Genomic DNA, 23,390 nt, shown 5'->3' with positions numbered 1-23,390 from the left:
AAAATCAATAATTTTGACCCATACAATGTATTTTTGGCTATTGCTACAAATATACCCCAGCGACTTAAGACTGGTTTTGTGGTCCAGGGTCACATATGGTGAATGCGCGGGGGGAGGGCTGAGCCCATTCGGAACTGCTGGAGCCCAGAGAGGAGCGTCAGCGGATATTAAAGAGAAAACCGAATTTCATTCAAACAAATCGATGTAAACTACACATTTGAGTTAATCTATAAAATGGATTTATCGCCCAGCCCTATTTCTAGTGATGATTATCTTATCAATAGCGCGCCGAAAAAAAAAAAAAACGGAACTTGTTTTTCAGTTCAAATACTATACCAGGCTTTTCATTGGTCCGTTAAGAAGAGATATTTTTATTGGCTACCGAAATGCCGGTCAGTGGTTGAAATATTAATTCAAATTGCAGTACTCTGTAACGAATATAGATTTTAAAAGTAATTAAGTAAATTACTCAGGTTAATTTGTACTTAAGTACAAGTAAAATTACAGACTTAAAATTGTACTCATGAAAGTACAAATACCCAAAAAATGTACTTAATTACAGTAACGTGAGTAGTTGTAATTCGTTACCTCCACCACTGTATATATATATATATATATATATATGTGTGTGTGTGTGTGTGTGTGTGTGTGTGTGTGTGTGTGTGTGTGTGTGTGTGTGTGTGTGTGTGTGTGCAAACTTTTGGTCTGTACTGTATATTTTTCTGTTTATTAAAGTTTTTACTCTACATTTGACCACCTGAAAGATATTTTTTCACAAGTTTTTTCAGTTGAATTCATATCTACAGTACAGACCAAAAGTTTGGACACACCTGAATGAGAAGGTGTGTCCAAACGTTTGGTCTGTACTGTATGTATAAATGTAAATATGTTCAAAATGTCAAAGAATGATATCAGCATGATGGAGTCCACACTCAGTTTAGAGTTTCCAAGCAAATGATATATAATTCAAATACAGGTCTGTGATTATTGGCTGGATTTACAAAAGCTTCATAATCACTAAGCAGGAATTATCCCAATTGATATGTACATACAAAGAATGCAAATACTGTGGATGACTAATAGAAAGATAAATCATACATAATGAAAACTGAAGCAGAGAGACTGAGATCAGGAGCATTAGAAATAGGTCAGGATGAGTCTCTGCTCTCTTTAATACATTCATCCCCTTCAATAAATAATAAGTGTCAATTTCAAGACCTTCGGCGCCTCATAAACTCATGGCAAGGGTCAGTCTCCGCAATATGAGTCCAGATTAAAGTTTAAATGGGAAACTCACAGCGATACTAGGTGAAAATCCACAACCACTGAGTCTTGTCAAAGGCAGTGATGCATTCTGGGAGATGCTGGGATATTGATTTTTTCTTTCTTTGATTCTTTGACAATGCACAGAATCTATCCCCACCAAATCTGCCTCTTTGACAATACCTATCACCATCACCTCTTGTACATAAGATGCAACTTGTTCCATGAAGATAACAGTACATACTCTTTAAACATGCATACTTAGTTCTCAGGTCTCAATAATAAAGATTTTTCTGAACCTCATGTAGCTTTGCAAGGCATAAAAACAAATATCCATGTTTTTATACAAATCTTTCATACCTTCATAGAGCCAGTCGCTCAGGCCGTTGAATATCACACCCTCCTTCCCAGTGGAAACAAGACGGATGGATCTGTTCTCCACGGTGGCACGATAGTAGATGTTATTCTCAAATATAAAAATCTAGAGAAATGGACAAAAATACAAAACACACTGCAATTAACATTTGATGGATAGGCCAGGAGGGCTTTTCTGGTCATGACATTTACAGTGTGCATGGAGAATTTTAAAGGGGTCATATTATACAGTTTTTATTATTACATTTTTTCACCCTGAGATCCATTTATAACATTAGTGAGTTGTTTCAGTTTTCACCCTCTCTCTGACCCTTAATCCATCATCAACTTTAAACTGATACCTCTGTCCAAAATGTCAAAAGTCAATAATCCATAACAATGCTTCACATCCAGTGAAAAAGTCAACCACCTGTTGTCCTCTCACATCAAAATCCACTAATTTATTGGTTAAGAAATGTTTTAGACTGTTTTCGCTTATAAACAGTATTAGATCTGGGCATATTTCTCTCCTGAATCAGTTGTGCCAACTTTTTCACCTGCAAAAGCAATACTATAGATATTGGGCTTGTCTGAAGTTTAAAAACACCTTAATGATGAGTTTGTTATTACAAACATGTAGCTTTTGCATAGAAGACATTAACTGATATACTTTAGTTATATGGATTACTTGTGGATAGAGATGTTTTGATACCCTTTTTCCCTTCCCGATACGATTGCGATACCTGGGCTTAGGGTATCGGCCGATACTGTGTACTAAACCGATACCTGGGTGTGTATCTGTATATATAGAAGCTGTAGATCAGGGCTGCTCAACCCTGCTCCTGGAGATCTACCTACCTGCAGATTTTTGTTCCAGCGCTGCCCCAATACAGCTGTCTGTAATTATCAAGTGCTACTTAAGAGGTTAATTAGCTGGTTCAGGTGTGATTCTTCAGGGTTGGAGCTGAACTTTGTAGGATAGTAGATCTCCAGGAACAGGGTTGGGCACCCCTGCTGTAGATACTACTATATGAATTGAATTTGAAAGATTCTTACTAGATCTTGCAGAAACCTTATTATTTGTGCGGTGAATTTAAACACTTCTCACTGATTCTCGCAGCATTAACAGTATCGCAAAATCAACTTTGGCTCCCAAATAAAGTGTGCTTTAGTTTCACTTTCGCTTACCGTTTGATGTTTTTCATATGCAACAGAAATGGCAGCGCTTATGAGTTGAACAACGCGGTGGTCGCGCGAGAAAAAAAATATTCGCAGTCTGGAGCCCTGTAATATTACCACAAGTGTAAACAAAACCGCACGTCTGCACCATTCATTGAAATTTGAATAGTTGTTTTGTGACTTAATATTTAGAAATATTAGTCCATATCATGATGGACTAATTGACTAATTGATGTAAGTGTAATTACCTACTTTTAATTCATCCAAACTTTGACAAATTCCGTGACATTAAACCGTAAATTCTGTATTTATGACTGGATTCTGCATTTCCGTCCGCGTTTTCTGCATCTTGGAAATCATAGGGCTCTACATATGAGACTTGTTGCCATTTTACTGGCCGCCCAGATAGCACATTTACGCCTGCAAGATGTCTGTTAAAGATCTCATGATCTGGAAAGCATCTGCTTTGAACAAAAGTCTGGCGGATGTCTGTAAGATGTCAGTTTTACATACATTCTAAATCAAAAACATCTTAAAGACATCTAATAGACGTCTATTTGACATCCGATAGGATACGTCAAATAGACGTATTGCAGATGAGCAAACTACGTCTTGCAGATGTAAATGTATACGTCAAATATATGTGTCCTAGATGTAAACTGTCTTCCAAAAGTTTGGAAACGCCCTAGAAAAGCGGGGTTTTGGAAAATATTGGCATGAATCCTTTTTAATTTGTGATAATTTTGCCAAATAGCGCAGACATACTGCTAGCATGTTTTTATTTCTTTGAATTCTGATTCACAGCGTTAAGCAAAGCTAACGGGCATAACTAGGTCTTGTTTAAGAAAATGGTATCGGATCGGTATGTGGGTTCAAGTACTCAATACCGATCACGATGCCAGATTTTGTTGACATATCGGTGGCATTGTAAAATGTAAAGTTCGCAGCATAGAATCTTTAAAATATGTCTTTTGAAAATCCAGTGTTTAGTTGATCCTAATAGGCGCTCATCGTCAAGTTGTAAAGACGACAGCATTCTTCTTTCGCGAGGAGGCTTGGCGCCATGGCATTTTTGTTTCCAGGTGGAACGTCTAAGTGTGCCTTATGCATCAGACCTTTAGACAATGTTCCGTGGGCATGACGTCTGAGGCTGAGACTAGACAGCACCCATTCACTGTGAAGGATCCATTTGTGAGCACATGATCTAAATTTCTCAAAATCTGTTCTGATGAAGAAACACACTCTACATCTTGGATAGCCCATAGTTTTTAGTACATTTTCAATTTTGGTTGATACTTCTGAGGTCAGACTGAAAAAAATCAGGCTACTTATTTTAAAATCAATGATCTAAAGGCAGCAGCTGCAACAGAAACAGCACAAAATTTGGTGAATATTTAGACTTTTAAATGTGAGTTCTTCTGCTTTTTAAGATTAGTCATATTTATCTTGCTGTCACCTTGACTTGGCAAGTCAAGTTTCAGATTTATGTCCATGAGAAGGTTTTTAAATCATTTTTGCATTTTACTTTCAATAAATGATATTTATTTATTTATTTTGGACGTGGAAGGCTGTCAGTTCGGTAAGTTATTGTCTGTATTTTTTAGTACATCAAGGACAGTTGATGACTGAGAGAGCTCATGCAGATTCAAAAGACATTTTTTTCATTTACCTCAGGCCTTTACACAAACCATCTTTTTTTTTTTTTTAAAGTGAGTGTCAGTATCCAATCCAACATCATCTCTCAAACATTCAGAAGAAACACCTAGTGCCTTCATTATTAAAACGACTTCCATAGCACTATTTTTAAAATAACCTCTGCACTCAAAAATGAAAAGGAACACTCTCTATGCTTAAGATCACAGAAAAAAAGTCCTGGGGGAAGACGACAGGACATTTCAACTTAAAAAAAAAAAAAAAAAAAACTTCCAGAAGAGAATGCTGCTTCATTAGACCAAAACCAAGAGACTTTAAACTAATTTAAAAATGTTTGCCAGCAGCTATGATTGTGATTTATTCAGCTTAAAGTTTCATAATTCAATATACTGTATGTTAACCAAATTAAGCCAAACTAAAATTGCTGAAAAGTCGCAATATAAATAATGATCCGAGTGAAAGCTCATTTTACTTTTTTAAACTTTATTTATTTATTTACTTACTTGCTTGGTTACCTATTTATGAATGCATGCGCTTTAGTCACAGCAGTTTTTTCTATTGGTAAAATAGGATTGTTGTTATTCATGAATTTTCTAATTTACTGTTTTACAAGAAAGGCAGAAAAATAGTAAAGCACTTTATTATTTTTTTTATTCAGATGCCCAGTCAAGTCTAATAAATTTGTTAAGCACAGTATAAGAGAGAAAAAAACACAAATATTATAGAAAAAAAAAAATGAATCTGTCAAAAACTTTGAAATTTATAGGCAAATAACAAACTGAAACAACTAAAAAGTCTTTATTCACACATAATAACCAACCATTTTAATATTTTACACGGCCTCCTTTGGCCTTGATAACAGCTTGCATTCTTGCTGGCATTATTTTTTGTACTTTTTCACAGTATCTGTTGTTGTTTGTTTTAACTGGGCATCTAAATAAAACAATTAATAAAGTGCTGTGGCACAAACCTTACATTGGGTCGTGGTGGTCTAATAAATTTGTTGAGCACTGTATGTATGTTTGTACTGTACCTAAGCAACTTTTTTGTTGTACATCTTCCTAAATAGAATTAATTTTATCTAAAGGGGTCAGGTATATTTATCTTCCAGACATACTTTGCAATTTCAATCTGTCTGAATCAAACGTGTCAGTGTTTTGCTTGCACAACCTCTGTAAAAATTAAAGCGCAAATTGCCCAATGTTTTTTGGCTGACCCGGCAGTCCTCTGAGAAATCTATTTTCTCGGATAGTGATTGCAGTATTGTATTTCTTCCCCCATTGCTTCTCATTTACTTTTGACCTTCGTTGAATACTGTAATTAAAGCTAATTTTCTTGTTGTGCTTCCTGCTTCCAACTTCATCACACATTTAGATCTTTTAGTCAGCGTTAAGGGTAAAAAAAACAATTCATGATTCTCCTAAAGTTATAAATATATACACTACTGGTTTTAAAGTTTGGAATAATTAAGATTTAATGTTTTTGAAAGAAGTCTTTTATTTATTATTTATTGGGATAATGTAAGTACACAAATCAGCAAAATATAAAACACTGTTCTAGTGGTTTTTGGATATTTTAATAAAAAAAAAAAATGTGCATGTTGTGGCTTTAATCCTTCCTTATTCCTAAACATAACAACTACCTTATACTAACTATTAATAAGCAGCAAATTATGAATTTACTGAGGCAAAAAGTAGTTAATATTTAGTTAATAGTCAGAATTGGTCTCCAAACTAAAGTATAACTATAATTTATTCCTGTGATGTAAAGCTTAATTTTTTGCATCATTACTCCAGTCTTCAGTGTCTAATAATCTTTCACAAATTATTTTAATATACTTTTGCTTAGATGTCTAAAACTGACACATATATATGAATATAAAATATGATTTAAATTTGGTGTTCTTTTTTTTTTTTTTTACTTTTTATTAATCAAAGGATTCTGAAAATAAATGTATCACACAAATATGAATTTACAATATTAGTGGTGAGCAAATGTTCCTTTACCACCTTTTGACTCGTAGTATCATATACCTGCAACTGTTTGAAAGAAATTGAACTTTCATTTTAAGGTTAACTATCCCTTTAATTATTTTGTTTATTTCCAGTGGTTTTAATTACACTCTTAAAAATAAAGGTTCTTCACAGCGATGCCATAGAAGGACCATTTTTGGTTCCAAAAAGAACCATTCAGTCAAAGCTTCTTTATAGAACCATCTCTTTCTTACCTTTTTATAATCTGAAGAACCTTCTTTCACCACAAAGAACCTTCTGTGAAACAGAAAGCTTCTCAGATGTTAAAGGTTCTCTATGGATCCATTTAGACAAAAAAGGTTCTTCCATGGCATCGTGAAGCACCTTTATTTTCACATTTTGGGATTGAAACTGCTAATACACTACAAAAAAAGTATTACTAAGATTTGAGAGGCTGTTCCAATACTTACAGTATAACCCCAATAAAAGGATTTTATTTAAAGTTCATGAAGTAATCTCACTTCCATTACCAATAATCATTAACATGCAGACCTTTTAATGCCTTCAAGATAGAGATTTATGATTTACCGAGAAGATGGCTGGAGTGGCCAGAAAATCTGGCCTCTGGACCAGCCAGTCAATGCTTCTGAATATATTCCACTGCCATCAGCTTGCAAACCCACCGTTGGGCTGTCTCTGTCTATCTCTTATAAAATTTTAAATGTTATGAATCCATTTTTTTTGTTTGTGAAAATATATACTGTTGCAAGCTGACCCCATCAAATCAAGGGAAATTCAGAGCTCTTGTGGTCCGGTTTCATCATGACCATCTTGATGCTGTTTCTATGTGATTTTTTACTTGGAGCTCATGTACTGCACTGAATGTGAGGTGTGTCGATAACATATCAGAAAGACTATTGACAGTGGACTGGCTCAGGAGAAGCATTGATTTGTAATCTCTCTTAAACACACTACAGCCACTTCACAGTGCACTGGATGACACACACTGATTTATTCAGACATGGCTGAGGAACAGTAAACAAAGCAAACTTTGTATCTGCATAAGGGAATAAAATTTAAAGCATTTTAAGAATTCTTAAAAAAATATACACCTCTCACATTTCAGTATATTTTCTCAAGGGACAATACTATAGAAATGAAATTTGGATATATTTTAGAGTAGTCAATGTGCATCTTGTATAGCAGTGTATATTTACTGTCCTCTAAAAATTACTCAACATACAGCCATTATTGTCAAAATAGCTGGCAACAAAGTGAGTACACCCTAAGTGATAACAGCAGTATGGTGTTTAACCATGCAAAGCCATGTGTCCTTTTCATCATGTGTGTTTTTGTCTGCTTGACAGGACCATACAAAGTTGTGTATCTTGTATTAGAGCAGTTAAAATGAGATGCGTTAACTACAATTCTCTCACACTGACCACTGGATGTTCAACCATCATCTCTGAGGATTTGAGAATTAGAATTGTTGCTCTCCACAAAGATGGCCAAGGCTATTAGAGGTTCAGTAACACCCTGAAGCCGAGTTACACTACAGTGGTCAGGGTCATACAGAGGTTTTCCAAGATGGGTTCCATTTGGAACAGGCGTTACAAGGGTCGATCAACAAAGTTGAGCACTCATTCTGTGCGTCAAGTGCAGAACCTGGCTTCAAAAACAGATGCATGAGTGCTGCCAGCATTGCTTTCAGCTTGTCACCTCAGACCATACGCTGCACACTGCAACAAGTTGGTTTGCATATACGTCATCCCAGAAGGAAGCCTCATCTGAAGCTGGCTCACAAGAAAGCCCACAAACAGTTTGCTGAAGACAACCTGTCCAAGACCATAAATCCCTGGAATGTCCTGTGGTCTAATAAGACTAAGAGAAACGTGTTTGGCTCAGATGGTGTCCAGCATGTGTGGCGATGCCCTGGTGAGGAGTACCAAGAAAATTCTGTCTTGCCTACACTCAAGCATGGTGGTGGCAGCATCATGGTCTGGGGTTGCATGAGTGCTGCTGGTACTGGGGAGCTGCAGTTCATTGAGGGAAACATGGATTCCATTTGGTACTGTACATTCTGAAGCAGAACATGATGCCTTTCCTCCAGAAACTAGGCAGAATGGTGGTTTTCAACATGATAACGACCCCAAACACACCACCAAGATGCCAACTGCCTTGCTGAAGGTGATGGGATGGCCAAGTATGTCTCCAGACCTGAATCCTATTAAGCACCTGTGGGGAACCCTCAAGCGTAAGGTGGAGAAGCACCATGTGTCTAACGTCCAGCGGCTCTGTGAGGAGTGGAAGAGGATCCCAGCAACAACTTGTGCAGCTCTGGTCAATTCCATGCCCAGGATGATTAAGGCAGTGCCAGATAACAATGGTGCTAATACAAAATATAAAAATTTAAGGATTGAATCTATTCTGTTTCTTTTGAAAAATAAATTTGACACAATTTTGACGTTTTAATGATTTAAGGTGAGATGAATAACATGATTTATCTAATAGCATTTTCAATTATGCCAATGGCACTCCTGCAGCTGGCACAGGACCAAGACACCCGGCTAAATTTTAATGGCTGTCAATAAAAAAAGATGCTTCTTCAGGGCCAGATGGTGTAGTTGCAACATACGGAGAAGATCAAGTTACACAACCACAGTTCATTCATACGGCTGAAAATGAATGAATGTAATGACAGCTAGAAATACACAATAGTTTTAATGTTGTTTTTAAAAGTGGAGCTGTATGGAAGTGTAAAAGTCTCAAGGTAAGCTTAAAAATAATACAGGAATGCGGTGTGAGTATTATAAAAGCGAGCAATCTTCATAAACATCTGCGATTCAAATAGATTCCCCCATGAAATTTTTATCTGTCAAATGGAGAGAAATGGCTTTCAGACATTGAAAACATTGACTATGAAAAACTAAAACAAACACAACTGAAGAAATCCTGAAATATTCTTCTGCCAGGCCAATAAAATAGTGAAGCCCATGAATATATGATGAGCTGAATTATTCTGAATTGACTTCAGTTCAAGGTTTATGAACTGACAGCTCATCTGTACTAGAAAAAAGTCGATATTCTTGTATCTGAGGTGAGAGTTTTATACTAAGTATAATGATATTCATGTCGAGATGCGAATACCACGTTTACGACACACGACAGGATGTGTCCTGAATGACAGGATGTCTTAATTATTTATTATAACATACTCTCTCTCTCTAAGATGAGTCTCTAAAATGAATCGAGCTGGTGAACTCTCCCACATGTGAAATCATAAATTCAGTCAAGAGTTTTTTATTATATCCAGGAAGAGAGGGAGAGAGGATGAGAAGGTAGAGTCATGTGATTCACTTCTACGATTGGGTTTTTGCATCTTTTCAGTGATCTAAAGTGGTTAAAGTGGCTGCAGACTGGGGTTGTTGCAATACCAAAATTCAATAGTTGATACTAATATCAGAGCAATTTCATGGTACTCAGCATCAATTTCAATACCACAACGATATTCTAAGCATCTAAAGTTGGTCCATAAACTGTGAAACCTATGATGATTGCTTCCATTTGGTCAGAAAAGTGTCATTATTCATGATCTTTACTTATTTTGTAGATTGTAGAATTAGGAGATTCAATTACATGAATTTGTTTAAATGCATCAAATGAAAACTTGGATTCATTGATTAATTTGTGGCTCATTGAAAATGTCTTTTTAATTTGTTATACAATGTTTTAGTATACACTACTGTTCAAACGTTTGGGGTCAGTAAAGTTTTTATTAAATAATCTATTCAGCAAGGATGCATCAATTTTATAAAAAGTGACAGTAAAGACAATCAGCATATTAAAAATTATTTATGAATGCTCATGAGACACTGGTGATTGGAGCAATGATGCTGAAAAACAGGAATGAATTATATAATGTATTTTAAAATGTATTATAATGGACACCAGTTATTTTAAATTGTAATAGTATTTCACAATTGGTGTTTTTGCTGTGTTATTGATAATAGATTTCTTTACTGGTCCCAAACTTTTGAGTAGCACTGTATATGATGGTAAATATTGCTGTGCATTATTGTGTGTTGTTAAAATGATGCACGCAAATAAAATGACTAGATATTGCTTTTCTTTGATTTTTTGTGAGAAACCTGGTGGAAAATAATCACTGATCATTTTTAACTCAACGCTTTAAAGTGCTTTAGCTCTTTTAAAAAAAAAAAATAATATTAATAACTTGGCAGTAACTGTTTGATTGAAATGATGGTTTCTCTAATTACTCTAAAAAAATCCAGAATCCAGCAAAAATGTTGTTGCTATATTTCTCAGCCTTTAAAATGTAATTAAAACAATGACATGAAGCCTTCAAGTATTTCTTGATTAAGTAAACAAGTAATTATTCAAATAAACAGTCAAACATGAAATACATGCAGAGCAGTGAGTGAATTTCTCTTTTTGATCAATATTGTTTGATTAATATCCTCACTATAATAGCAGGTCTATCAGGCTGCATTTATACAGTACACTAATCTGATATTTTGACACAAATCTGATTTGTTTTCATACCGCATGTTTACACACACTGAAGACAAACCGAGTGTGTTTACAGCAATACCTTGCCAAGACGAGAAATTAGCTAAGAAATGCATCTGACAGTTGACAAGTGCGGGTGAATACCGTGAGGCGTAACCACTCTTTAAAGAGCACACATGCAAATACACATGTGAACAGTCACCTGCAGCTTCCTGTCAGTCACGCATCAAATTGAGTCAGCACTTGTACTATTTTTTTTTTTTTTTTTTACTTACTCCGTACTTTTGGCATCCCTACTGCTCAGTGGTGTAGTCAAGGCCATACGCACTTATATGCCGTACACTTACTTTTTGCCCAGGGCTGTTTGTGTATTGCCACTGCATAAGATAAATATTTGCGTATAGCCTAGGTGTACCGACTTGTTTTGTTGCTTCACAAGTCCGTAATCTACTGTCATGTAAGCTTCCCCTTCAACTGAGCACCATTCTGTTGGTGAAAATTGTGATTCTTTGTTGAAATTGGAGCATTAACCCTTCTATTTTTCAACCCTTTTCTGCCAATCATCAACTAAGCATGTGTGTCCACTGTAGTGAGAAAAATGTTTCACTCAGTGCTGCTGGGTGTTCAGTGTTTTTAGTTGTATTGAGCGCAGTTCTATAAATGCAGTGGACATGTATTTTCTTAAAAATACAGTTCCTTGCAGAACTATTCATACCCCTTTATTTTATTCACGTTTTGGTATGTTGCAGCCTTATGTTAAGCTGCTCTAAATTACTTTTTACCCCCCCTCCCCCCCAGATCAATCTGCACTCCATACACCATAATGTAACAAATTTATTTGAAATAAAAAAAAAAAAAAAAAAAAAAAAACTGAAATGATTCCACTGCATAAAGGACGGTAAAAATTTAGCTCAGGAGCATTCATATCACTTGTAGATGTTACTAAACTTTGAATGGAGTTAACTGTGGCAAATTCAATTGAATGGGTATAATGTAAAGGAACAGACTTCTCAATAAAAGGTCTAACATCTGAAAATGCATATTAGAGCAAAAACCTGTCCCTGAGGTCAACAGAACTGTCTGCAGAGCTCAAAGACAGAATTGTATCAAGGCACAGATCTGGGGAAGAATTAAAAAAAAAAATCTGCTGCATTGAAGGTTCACAGAAGCAAGTAGCCTCCATTATCCATAATGGAACTAGGACTCTTCCTAGAGCTGGCCTCCTGGCCAAACTGAGCGATTGATGGATAAGGGCCTTGCTTAGACTGCTGACCAAGAAGCTGATGGTCTCTCTAGTTGAGCTCCAGGATCATATATGCAGATGGAAAAAACTTAGAGAAAGACAAACATCACTGCAACACTCCACCGATCTGGGCTTTATGGTGATGTGTCCAAACTCAAACCTCTCCTCATGAAAACCCACTTGGAATTTGCAACAAAGCATCTAAAGAACTCCCAGATTGTGAGAAACAAGATTCTCTGCTCTTATGAACCTCAATTCCAAGCATCATGTATGACGGAAATTAGGCACTGTTCAACGCCTGCAGGGTACCATCCGAAAAGTAAAGTGTGCTGGTAGCAGCCTCATGCTGTGGGCCTGTTTTTCAGTGTCAGGGACTGAGGGACAGAGCTTTTCAGAGTAGAAGAAAAGCTCAACACAGCAAAATATAGAGACAGCCTTGATGAAAACCTAGTTCAGAGCATTCAAAACCTCAGACTGGGCAGAAGGTTTCCCTTTCAACAGGACAATGACCCTGTAAGCACACAGCAAGAGTGGTTTATAGACAACTCTGGGAATGTCCTTGAGTGGCCCAGCCACAGCCTGGGCTTGAGCTGACAGAGCATGAGAGGTGAAGAGGTGAGGAGAAGAATGGCAGATAATAGCCAAATGCAGATGTGCAAAACTTGTCGCATCATACCCAAAAAGTATTTTTTTTGTTTACAGTGTGGGAAATGTTGTTTTTACCAGCTGCTGGCCTCTGGGTCCCCATCCTGCATACTGCAGATGAGCATTTCTCACTTCTGGAGGGTTCAGGATCCATGTTTCCCTGTAAAAGAGAAGCAAAGCCATTACTAATCAGCTAGTTGGATATTGGATGACAAGTGTACTAGTTTACCACCCTGACCTAGACAGACAGACAGGCAATCAGTCAAACATTCATGTCTTCAGAGGGCTAACAGTGCACACTTCCTCTATGTGGTGCAGTGGAGCGTGTGCCAACAGATATTGATTCCATCACGGTGTACTACACAGCCCAACACAACAGCGCGGCGAATAAAGCACCGTGAGGGAATTCCTGCGGCAGGAAATCTAACAGTGATAGTATATCCCAGTGTGCTGTTAAATCCGGCCAGGCAGCAGCCCAGCGCTGTGTCAGCATCTGTTCCGTCTGACAGAGCTCATAAATATAGATACTTCATTCTGCCGCCGTTTACAAAGGCTCTATGTGCTGCATGCCCAAAAATTACAGGTGACACGCGCTGTACGTCTCTGTGCTAATCACGGGACAGACAGGCTGGGAATTCGTAGGATAGCAGTATGGAAAGATTCATTTCTTGAATGGCTTTGACGTGTGACGTGAGCAGCAAATCGCTGCATCGATGTTTTCCTCGGCTGTATAATGACAAATGGACTTTGTAAACTAATGCGACTGTTATATGAGCTCAGCGACTTACGGAGTTTCCAGACTGCAAATGATGTAGTCCGCAGTGAAGGAGTGCTCGTAAACCTGAGAGTTTCAACAACACAAAGACAAACAGAGACAGAGAGAGAAATTAAATTGTGAAAGAACAGCAGTTACTGCCCCTACAAACACAGAAAAAGCTATTAGCAGGACTGTTTGAGAGGCTATGCATTACAGTGATTTTATCACAGTCAAAGGCTGATTTTAGCCACAGTGTAAAGAGGACAGATTTTTACCATGGTAAAATCACAGTAACGCACTTCCTCAAATGGCTATTTGTATTTGTAAAACAAAAGGAAAATGCCAAAAACACAAATGGTTAATAATACTATTAGCAGAATTTCAGTACAATTGACCATATGCATGAATTACTTCCTTGTTTAGTCAAGCCAGCTTCATTTCCGGTCAACTGCACTTTGCCGTAATATGAGCATACTTTGCTAATTTTCTCTACATAATCCATTCACAATCGAAGAAAAGTGTTGTTTGTCTAAGAGGATCAAACGTCCATGTATACCGTTTCAAGAATCACAAATGCCAGTTTAAAAAAAATTAGTAAATCGCCTAAATATGCACGAGTCATTGCTGTCATTGACAGTAATAACAGATCCTTTTAATGTTGCAATTATAATTTTTCTGAGTTTCTGATAAGAACGAGGCAGTAGATGAGTCTCAAGAGTATCCATCTAACATATAGCTCATATAAAATGAGCTTCAGCGGAAGTTTACGAGCTGGCTTATCTTTATGAGGAAGTTCTAAAGAACGCTCCGTGCATTAGGTCAATTACAGTTTTCCTGTGTGGAATTCAGTGAAACAAATCAAAATAAATTTTACTTCAGAAATTTAAATATATATTTTTAAATAATAGAGAAGTCATTAGGTCTGAACTGCATTTATTTCTTAAATGTGGATCTATTAATCAATTTAAAAATACAGCAAAAATGTAATTTAGACGTGTCCTCTATCCTGTATCCTTTTTTTTCCCCCTTTTTTGGATTTCTGATTTTAAATTACAACTGGCGGCTATTAAATTTATGCATTTATATATACATATATATATACACACACAACTGGATTAGGACGCTAGAGGAGAAATGCAGAGAAAAAATTATAACTGTCCTAATAATAAAATTTAATAATATTCTGTAATAAATTAGTCTTTCCTGAAATTTAGCATTATCTGTATAAATAATTTAGGGAAAAAAATAAAATAAATAATAATATAATAATAATATATATAATAATATATAATAATATATAATATATATATATATATATATATATATATATATATATATATATATATATATATATATATATATATACATAAATTATATTTAACTATTTTAGTATGCCATAAATTTTTAATTAAATGCCATAATTTAATAAAAATTTAATTCTGCAATATTTTTTTAAATAAAATATTTTATTTAATTAAAAAAATATATACAATAGTTTTAAACATTTTTTTTAACTACATGTGACCCTGGACCACAAAACAAGTCATAAGTTTTTATTATTATTATTATTATTATTATTATTATTATTATTATGAATACAATTTTGATACACTGAATAAATAAGCTTTCCACTGATGTATAGTTTGTTAGGATCGGACAATATTTGGCAGAGATACAACTATTTAAATATCTGGAATCTGAGGGTGCAAAAAATCAGTATACTAAGAAAATTGCCTTTAAATTTGTCCAAATGAAGTTCTTAGCAATGCATATTACTAATCAAAAATTACGTTTTTATATATTTACATTAGGAAATTTACAAAATATCTTCATGGAACATGATCATATTATCCTAATGATTTTTGGCATAAAAGAAAAATCTATAATCTTGGCTATTGCTACAAATATACCCGTGCTACTAAAAAAATTAACTTGGACTGCCCTTATATGACTAACAGACTGCGTCAGTTTGAGTAAAAAATCCATCTTTGTGTTCTACTGAAGATACAAAGTCACCTACATCTTGAATGCTCTGGGAGTAGGCAGATAAAATGTTTATTTTCAAGACTGGTTTTGTGGTTCAAACTCACATATGAAACAATATGAACATTATTTTTAAGCTTTAAACAAGATTGTAAAACAAACAAACCATGAAGTTTGCAACTAGTAAAGTTGTAGTAAAGCATTCAAGTTAGAATTATGCATACAGTTAGAATTCATTTGATGCATGGTTAAAGATGTGCTTCAAATATGGCACGTCCAATCAGATTTCAGAGGCAGAACAAACTCAATTTATAAAATCCTAATCCATCGTTGCTGAGGAAGACAGGAGTGCTGTTGTATCACTCTGAGGACAGTGTCAACAGCTGTCCGTGAGCCAGAGGGTTGACCGCAGCATATGCTCTCAGCTGACGTGAGCTTGACACATGTGATGTAGCCGAGTTGTTAATACTGTCAAAGATTAACATTCAACACCTGTACTCACCACCTCCCTCTGTCTTACAGATGCAGAGAGATGGAGAGCTCCTTTGTGAAGGGCAAGCAGCACCATGACAGAGTTTGAAAATGAGGGGCGTTATGAACATGTGTGTGAATGTGTGTGTGTGTGTGTGTGTGTGTGTGTGTGTGTGTGTGTGTGTGCAAGCATAGGCAATGACAGCTGGGGGACGAGGTTGTCATCCATCAAGGTGATGTTGGGACGGGCACTGAATAACAAACCAGAAGCAGCGCTCACACTCTTTTGTGTGTGAAGTGCTCTGATGTCACTGTCCCAGCATTGATGACACCTTCTCCTCCATCTCTTTAGCTCTCTATGACAGCTGCCCTGATCAAACTAACTCATCACCTGCTGCTCAGACCTGCGGTTTCCGACTCTAGCGTCCTTCAGAGTTTGTGCTTTCATCATTTGTTTTTATACTAAAGCTTTAGGAATTTAAAGTGGAATTTTACATGTTCTGTAGACAATATAATGATTTGAATATGTCTAATTATTTTTTCTGATTTAAATGTACTACTGGTGCATTTCACTGGTACATTTATGCAGATACTTTTAAAAACTTTTAAATACTTTCCAAAGTGCAATTATTAGTTTAAATTTAATAGCACAAAGTGACTGGCAACAATATTTGTAATATACAACGGCATGCTTATTGGACAACTAGATTAAGAAGAAATGCAGTGGAAACGATATAACTGTCCTAATAATGAAGAAATTTATTATTATTATTTGTATTTTAAATATGAAATATTAAAATATTGAATCAAAATTACATGTTCAAATAGTTTATTTAAAACAGAATTTAGTTAAAGTTGTAAAAAGTCATGCTACACTGACAATAATTATTATGATTACTAATTTGTATTTTGTAATAATTAAAAAAATTCTTTACATTTTGTGTTATGTATATAAATAATTCAGGATATTTCTTAAAGAAAAATCTAGAAAATTATATTTAAATATTTGTAGTATCTGGTCATTTACACACTGGATTTGAAAAAAAAAACATAATTTAGTTATATTCTAATTTAATTTACTATAAATTTTAAAACTATATATATTTTTAATTCAAAATTGTTATGGCTACTTCAGATGGTGATTAACATTTTTAAAATTAAAGTTCTAATACAATTGTAATTTAAAATAAAGAAATATTTAAGGACATTTTGAAAATAGTAAAATAAGAAATAAAATAAAATGTAACAACATTATTATCAGTAATAATAAATAAATGAATACTACCATTAATTATACTACTAACAAAATATAATATTAAAATAATTTCAGTACTATATTTTGTATTAAAATATTACAATCAATATACACTTGCCAGATGCCAAATTATAAAGTACAGTTTTACAAAGATTTATGAAAGAGAACTGCTATTGATAACATAAAAATAAAACTGGGAAATAACATTTAATAAAAACATGAATAATAATTCAGTTAATAATAATAATATTAATAACATTTCAAAGCAATTTAATTTTCTATTTTCTTTTTTAATAAAATAATGAATTCATATATAATTGTAAATAATTTATATAATATAATAAATTAATTAAAACACTTTAATACAAAAACTAAAGGTATTTTAATTATTTTATTATTAAATGTTATAAATAGTAGTACTATTAATATAATTATTAATTATGAATCGTATTACATTTTATTTATCATTTTTATTATATAAATGTTTTCTGAACTGGATAAAGATAATTTAGTTAACATACAGAGTAATAATTACTTTTAACCTAAAATTACCATATAGAAATTTCTTTTACATTATAAATTCATTTTTCAATTCCAAAGTCTGGAAATCAGACTTTCAAATTCCCTGTTGTTTCCAGGCTTTCTATGACTGTGAAAACACTGATTTTTGGTGCTGTCTCCTCTTGCATTGTTACCTTGCTAGCAACACCTGCGGCTAATTCTTACAATCATGCAGACACCCTGTTCGGAGCCATACTGTATATCACAATATGAAAAGAGATGGGGGTGAGGGTGGAATAGATGTCGAGTTCAGACCAACCAATCAAACCAAGTGTGAAAACAGCCTCTGTCCTGCTCTTCCCCCTCGACTGGCAGGTGTGTGTGTGAGTGTGTGTGCGATTGCTGGGTTTCTGTCACTCCAGCAGGGTGTATTTTCCTTCTGGTGAGGCGGTAGAGTGTGATGGCCCTTTCACATCGTGCCATGATTACTTTCATCTCAACACACACATACAACACCCAAATAAACACAGGCCTCACCGGCTGCACGTTGTAGGCCAGCAGAACGAGTTTCATATCTGGGGAAACCTCATATTTGCTGGCTTTGTACATTTCCTAGAAAAAGAACAGAGAAAGGGTAAATGAGACTTTATAGAAAGCATAGTTTCATTACCATATTCCTTAAACGACTGTGACAGATAGCAGTGCGCAGACACAGGGAGAGCGTGGCATTAATCAAAACTGCCACTCTTTGATTCTCAACAAACATCACGCTCTGTGTCCTTGCCTCTGCTGTTTTCCATCCCACCAGCCCCACTTTAATGATCTGAGGCTGTTAACAAGTTACACAGAACATTGCTCTAATGATGGATGTGTTCAGCTCTATTAATAACAATAGAACTGTCGGTCCAGTGATGTGCTGTATGACTGTAGAGTAATTTATACATGCTGATGCATGACTCTGCTTGCATGTGCTGAAGGCACAGTGAGACATTCACAATGCATTTATCTTTCATAATGTGACATATTCATGAGGAAGTAATATAGGGTGGGAGTTGATCGTATCCATTTATGTTTGTTTTTTGATGCACTTTCTGTGCAAAACTATGCAAAATTTATATCATGTTTATTATTTATTATATTTATAAAACATTCATTATTTATTTCTTCTTTTTTTTTACTGAGACCATTGTACATTATATGTGCTGATGGCAAATTTACTGAATGTTTAAAAATGTTCAGTAATAGGAAAATAAAGTATTCTCTATTACTGAATAGATGCAGATATATCGGTCTGGCTCTAGTCTAATGAGGTAAAAATGACTTGCACCTTGAACAATAAATGTAGAATATTATACCGTTAAGTATTATTTTCTCCACATACGTGGCCTTTATTATAACAAAAGTTATTTAAGAGTTGCATTTTACAGTTTAAAAAATTGTATGTAAAATATGGTGACCCCAAAAATATCTTAACTTAAAAGTGTGTAAACGACATTTTAAGTTTAAAATAATAAAACAAAAGATTCAAGCTTGTTTAAAGTGTGGCACTCTCTAGGTGTCACATGTTGTGGATTATGTTGACAGTGAGATAATACGATTCTCTACACCTGTGATTCTCTGCTAGGACACCTGTGTGAACTTGAATAAATGAACAAAAATGATGAAGGAAGTGAAGCTAGTGAAGACAAAAATGTTCCTGTATTTATTGCAATTACATTCTGACATTCTTAAGTGTGACTTAATACTCTTTGGAGTCACTTTATCAGATGAATCATTCACAAAGAGTAGCAGTAACATTTATTAATCATACGTTTGATTTGTATATGTCTTCATAGAGATGCTTCAACCCAAAATAAACATTTGCTGACAATTTATCCTCAGGCCATGCCAGATGTAGATGACTTTGCTTCTTCATTGCAACAGATTTGGAGAAATGTATCACTTGCTCCTCTGCAGTGAATGGGTGCCGTCAGAATGAGAGTCCAAAGAGCTGATAAAAACATCTCAATAATCCACAAATAATCCACATGACTCCAGTCCATCAGTTACCATCTTGTGAAGTGAAAATTATGTTTGTAAGAAAAAAATCCATTATTAACACCTTTTTTAACTTTAAACTGTTGCTTCTGGCCAAAATAGCTGTTTTGGACTGTTTTTACTTTGCTTGTTCTCTTCATATTCCTCTCCTGATTTGATGGAGAAAGTGATATTATGGACAGAGAACTCATGCTTTAATTGGAAACAATGGTTTGAAGTTGAAAACATCTTGATGGATTCTATTACAAACATGCAGCTTTTCTCTTCACAAGGTGATGACTGATGGACTGGAGTTGTTTCATATACTTGTGGATTATTGTGTTTTATCAGCTGTCTGGACTCTCATTCTGACGGCACCCATTGGCTGCAAAGAATCCATTGGTGAGAAGAAGTGATTTAATGCTAAATTTCACCAAATCTGTTCTAATGAAGAAACAAACTCATCAACATCTTGTTTGGGAAAAGAGTACATTTTCAGCAAATCATCATTTTGTAGTAAACTATTTCTTTAAATCTTTAAAGGGTTTCACAATTTTAGGGAGAAGAAAGAGTTGAAGTAAAAGACTTACAAACTTTCTGTTTGTGACCAGGATTGTACTCTCGTTGGTCTCCATGTTAAAGCGGACCACATCACCTTCACGGGTACGGTAGAGGAGCTCATTACCTAAAGGGAGAGGATCAGAGGATGAGAGTTAGTGGGATAAAAAGTCAAGGAGAAATTAGTCAGCAGTAAAACAGCGTGCGCCCTTAAACTTCTAATCAGGCCGCTTTAGACTGTCTCTCACTCGCGCTCTCTCTGTCAATAATCTAGTCATGAATGTGTCCCTCAACGTTCTCTAGATGTACCAGGGGGGCTGACAGTTGAAAAGGAATGATAAAACTTTTCATTTTTGGTTTTCCACATGTGACGATGACTTTGCCAAGGACATCAGCAAAAAGCTCTTTGAGAGGTCTGGAATGTAGCACACAGCCCTTGGTGAGAAGAACGCAAAATGAGCAAACAGCCCCATCGTCGCTTTTAATTGCGGATTAGGGGAATGGTACGCAAAGGCATTTTTATCTTGCTTGCATAACTAATCGGTGATAAGAGGTGACACAATTACCATCACAATCACATTAAAGCTAAAGTGGAAGGCACTGAAAGCACTGCCGTTCTAATGGGTCAGATCGCTGACCGGTCACACGGAACGCAATTAATATTTTCCTTATTCCGATGTAGATATAAACAATGGAATTAGCATGAAGTAAATAATCTGAGATGGACATAAAACATGAGCTGTTTAATGCACTGCATGATGAATAATAATGGCATAAAGTGTGCTTTTTCCTTTAATGGTTGTTGTGATGCTCTGAATGTTAAGTTTGTTCATTTTACAGTGATTGTTGGAAGAAAGGTGCCCTTCACTCTGGTATTTCCATGCCTGAAATTGACTGGCGAGCTGATAAGATGCCAGAACAATCATTTGTCGACTTGACAAATTCCTCCTTTCTCTCTCTTCCTCTGACCTGATGTCGGGCCGTACGTTTCAGATCAAAACCTCATCAAGCGTTCTCTTCCCCTCTGCTCTCATTCATCTCTCATACTCTATCCATCACGCATTCAGACAGGTGTGCTCTAAACACACTTCTCCACACATCATTCATTCTCCGGGACTCCTCTAAGCTCATCCTAGACTCCAAACTGTCCTCTGTTTGAACCGCCTCTCCTCTTCTTTGGTTCATGTGTTTTGTTTCATCGGTTTGTTTTCTTGTCAGGTGGTTCTCAGTTCTGTCTTGTAATTGGTTTACGGACTTGAATGCTTTCGGGTTTATCTTGTTAGTTATTAGTCCTGTATATATAGCCCTTCATGTTTCTGTTCATGTTCAAAGCTTATTCAACTTAAAGGATTAGTTCACACTGTAACAAGTGGTCACCAGTTTCAACTTAAAAACTTAAGTTCTGCAGCTGCCTTAACATTTTAAGTTAAATCAACTTAAAATACAAGTAATTTCAACTCATAAGTTAAATCAACTTAAAAGTACAAGTCAATTTAACTCATTTTATTGTCGTGAGTTGAAATGACTTGTAGTTTTAAGTTAATTTAATTAAAAATTTTAAGGCAGCAGCTGAACTTAAGCTTCTGAGTTGAAACTGATGACAACTTTTTACAGTGCACTTCCAAAATAAAAGTCTCCTTAAACTTTGCTCATCACGTCATCCAAGATGTTCATGTCTTTCTTCAGTCAAAAAGAAATTTGGGTTTTTGAGGAAAACATTCCAGGATTTTTTTTTCATATATTGGAATTTAATAGGGAACAAGGGGTTGACATGGTGGTGAGCAAATTATCAGGAAATGTTTATTCTGGAAGCAAACTAATTCTCTAAGTAATCATTTGTTCCTGTGAATTGTTTGGTTCTGTATTGTTTGGTCATTGTTTGTTATCAATAAAAATGCACAAGGGTTTTCTAAGTGGATGAATATATGAATGACATACGAGTTTAAAAATAAATGGCATTACAGTATATTGTTTAGTATATAAACGCTTGTCAGTACATTCAGCAGTACATTTTAACCATATTTTAATAGAAATAATTATGAAATTACATAAAAAGATGCAACTAAGTCACACTTAATTGGGTCACAAAAGCACTCTAAAGTTCAATTTAAACTATTATACATTTTTTCATGCAATTAACATTAAGAATTCAAAAACATAAGTTTCCTGAATGTATATTAGTTTATATAGTATACTCTTTTAAAGTATATTATTTCATGCTAAATATATTATTATATATTTTTCAGAAGAAAAACAAACATTAATTAAAAGTCGCAATCAAAAATATTCAACCCCCCAGAGACTGCAGTACTTTACAAATACAAGCTTTTCTGAAGATCCAGGACTTTATAAAAATTGCATTTACAACAGTTCACTAGCATATTAAAAGTGATAATGTCAATATATAATGTAATGTTTTTGAGTTATAAGATTTTTTTCTCATATGTCACAATTATTCAACCCCCTATTTAACATTGCTGTTTTAAGTCACTTCATTTTTATTGTAGGGAATTAAATTGTCTTAAAACACAGTCAGGCCTTTAGAAAGTCTATTTAAAACAACAGGATTTGCTCCATTATCAAACATGGAGGTGGGCCATTCTGTCAGGATTCAGGCAGGAACAGACGAACAACGACGTAGTAAAAGACGTACATTTAATAAATCCACAGGGAAACAGGCAGACACAGGAACACCAGGAGAATACATTAAAGACTGACAGAATGCAGGGGAAAACACACACATTAAATAGACAGGCTAATACAGACATCCAGGTGACAACAATGAGGGAGAAACCAAAACACTCAGATCTGCAGGGAAAATGGGAGAAACCAACATGAAAGTCCGGGGGTGTGACATTACCTCCCCCTCCCGGAAAGGCGTGTCCTTGCGCCGACAAACGGGAAACAGCAAACAGTCTTAGGAGGGGGTTTCGGCGGAGGACGGACTCCCGGGAGGAGGGCAAGAGATGGAGTCCAGAATGGTGACGGAACAGTCCATGGAGGTGATGA

The 23,390-nt window shown here is 35.3% G+C and overlaps 1 protein-coding gene across 1 annotated transcript in view; it reads right to left on the bottom strand.

The window, feature by feature from the left end:
* The window catches only part of LOC141300002 (A-type potassium channel modulatory protein DPP6-like), a 167,449-nt gene that overhangs the window by 1,344 nt on the left and 142,715 nt on the right, over window positions 1-23,390 (bottom strand). Inside the window, exons 4-8 of the mRNA XM_073830303.1 lie at window positions 20,414-20,508; window positions 18,345-18,419; window positions 13,629-13,681; window positions 12,919-13,000; window positions 1,624-1,744 (exon numbers count right to left, since the gene is read on the bottom strand). Coding sequence (XP_073686404.1) covers window positions 1,624-1,744; window positions 12,919-13,000; window positions 13,629-13,681; window positions 18,345-18,419; window positions 20,414-20,508 — 426 coding nt within the window. The remainder of the gene's footprint in view (window positions 1-1,623; window positions 1,745-12,918; window positions 13,001-13,628; window positions 13,682-18,344; window positions 18,420-20,413; window positions 20,509-23,390) is intronic.

The sequence above is a fragment of the Garra rufa genome, chromosome 24 (genome assembly GCF_049309525.1).
Source record: "Garra rufa chromosome 24, GarRuf1.0, whole genome shotgun sequence".
NCBI classification, from domain to species: domain Eukaryota; kingdom Metazoa; phylum Chordata; class Actinopteri; order Cypriniformes; family Cyprinidae; genus Garra; species Garra rufa.
The sequence above is the reverse complement of the archived record's forward strand: the minus strand, read 5'-3'. Positions and strand labels throughout refer to the sequence as shown.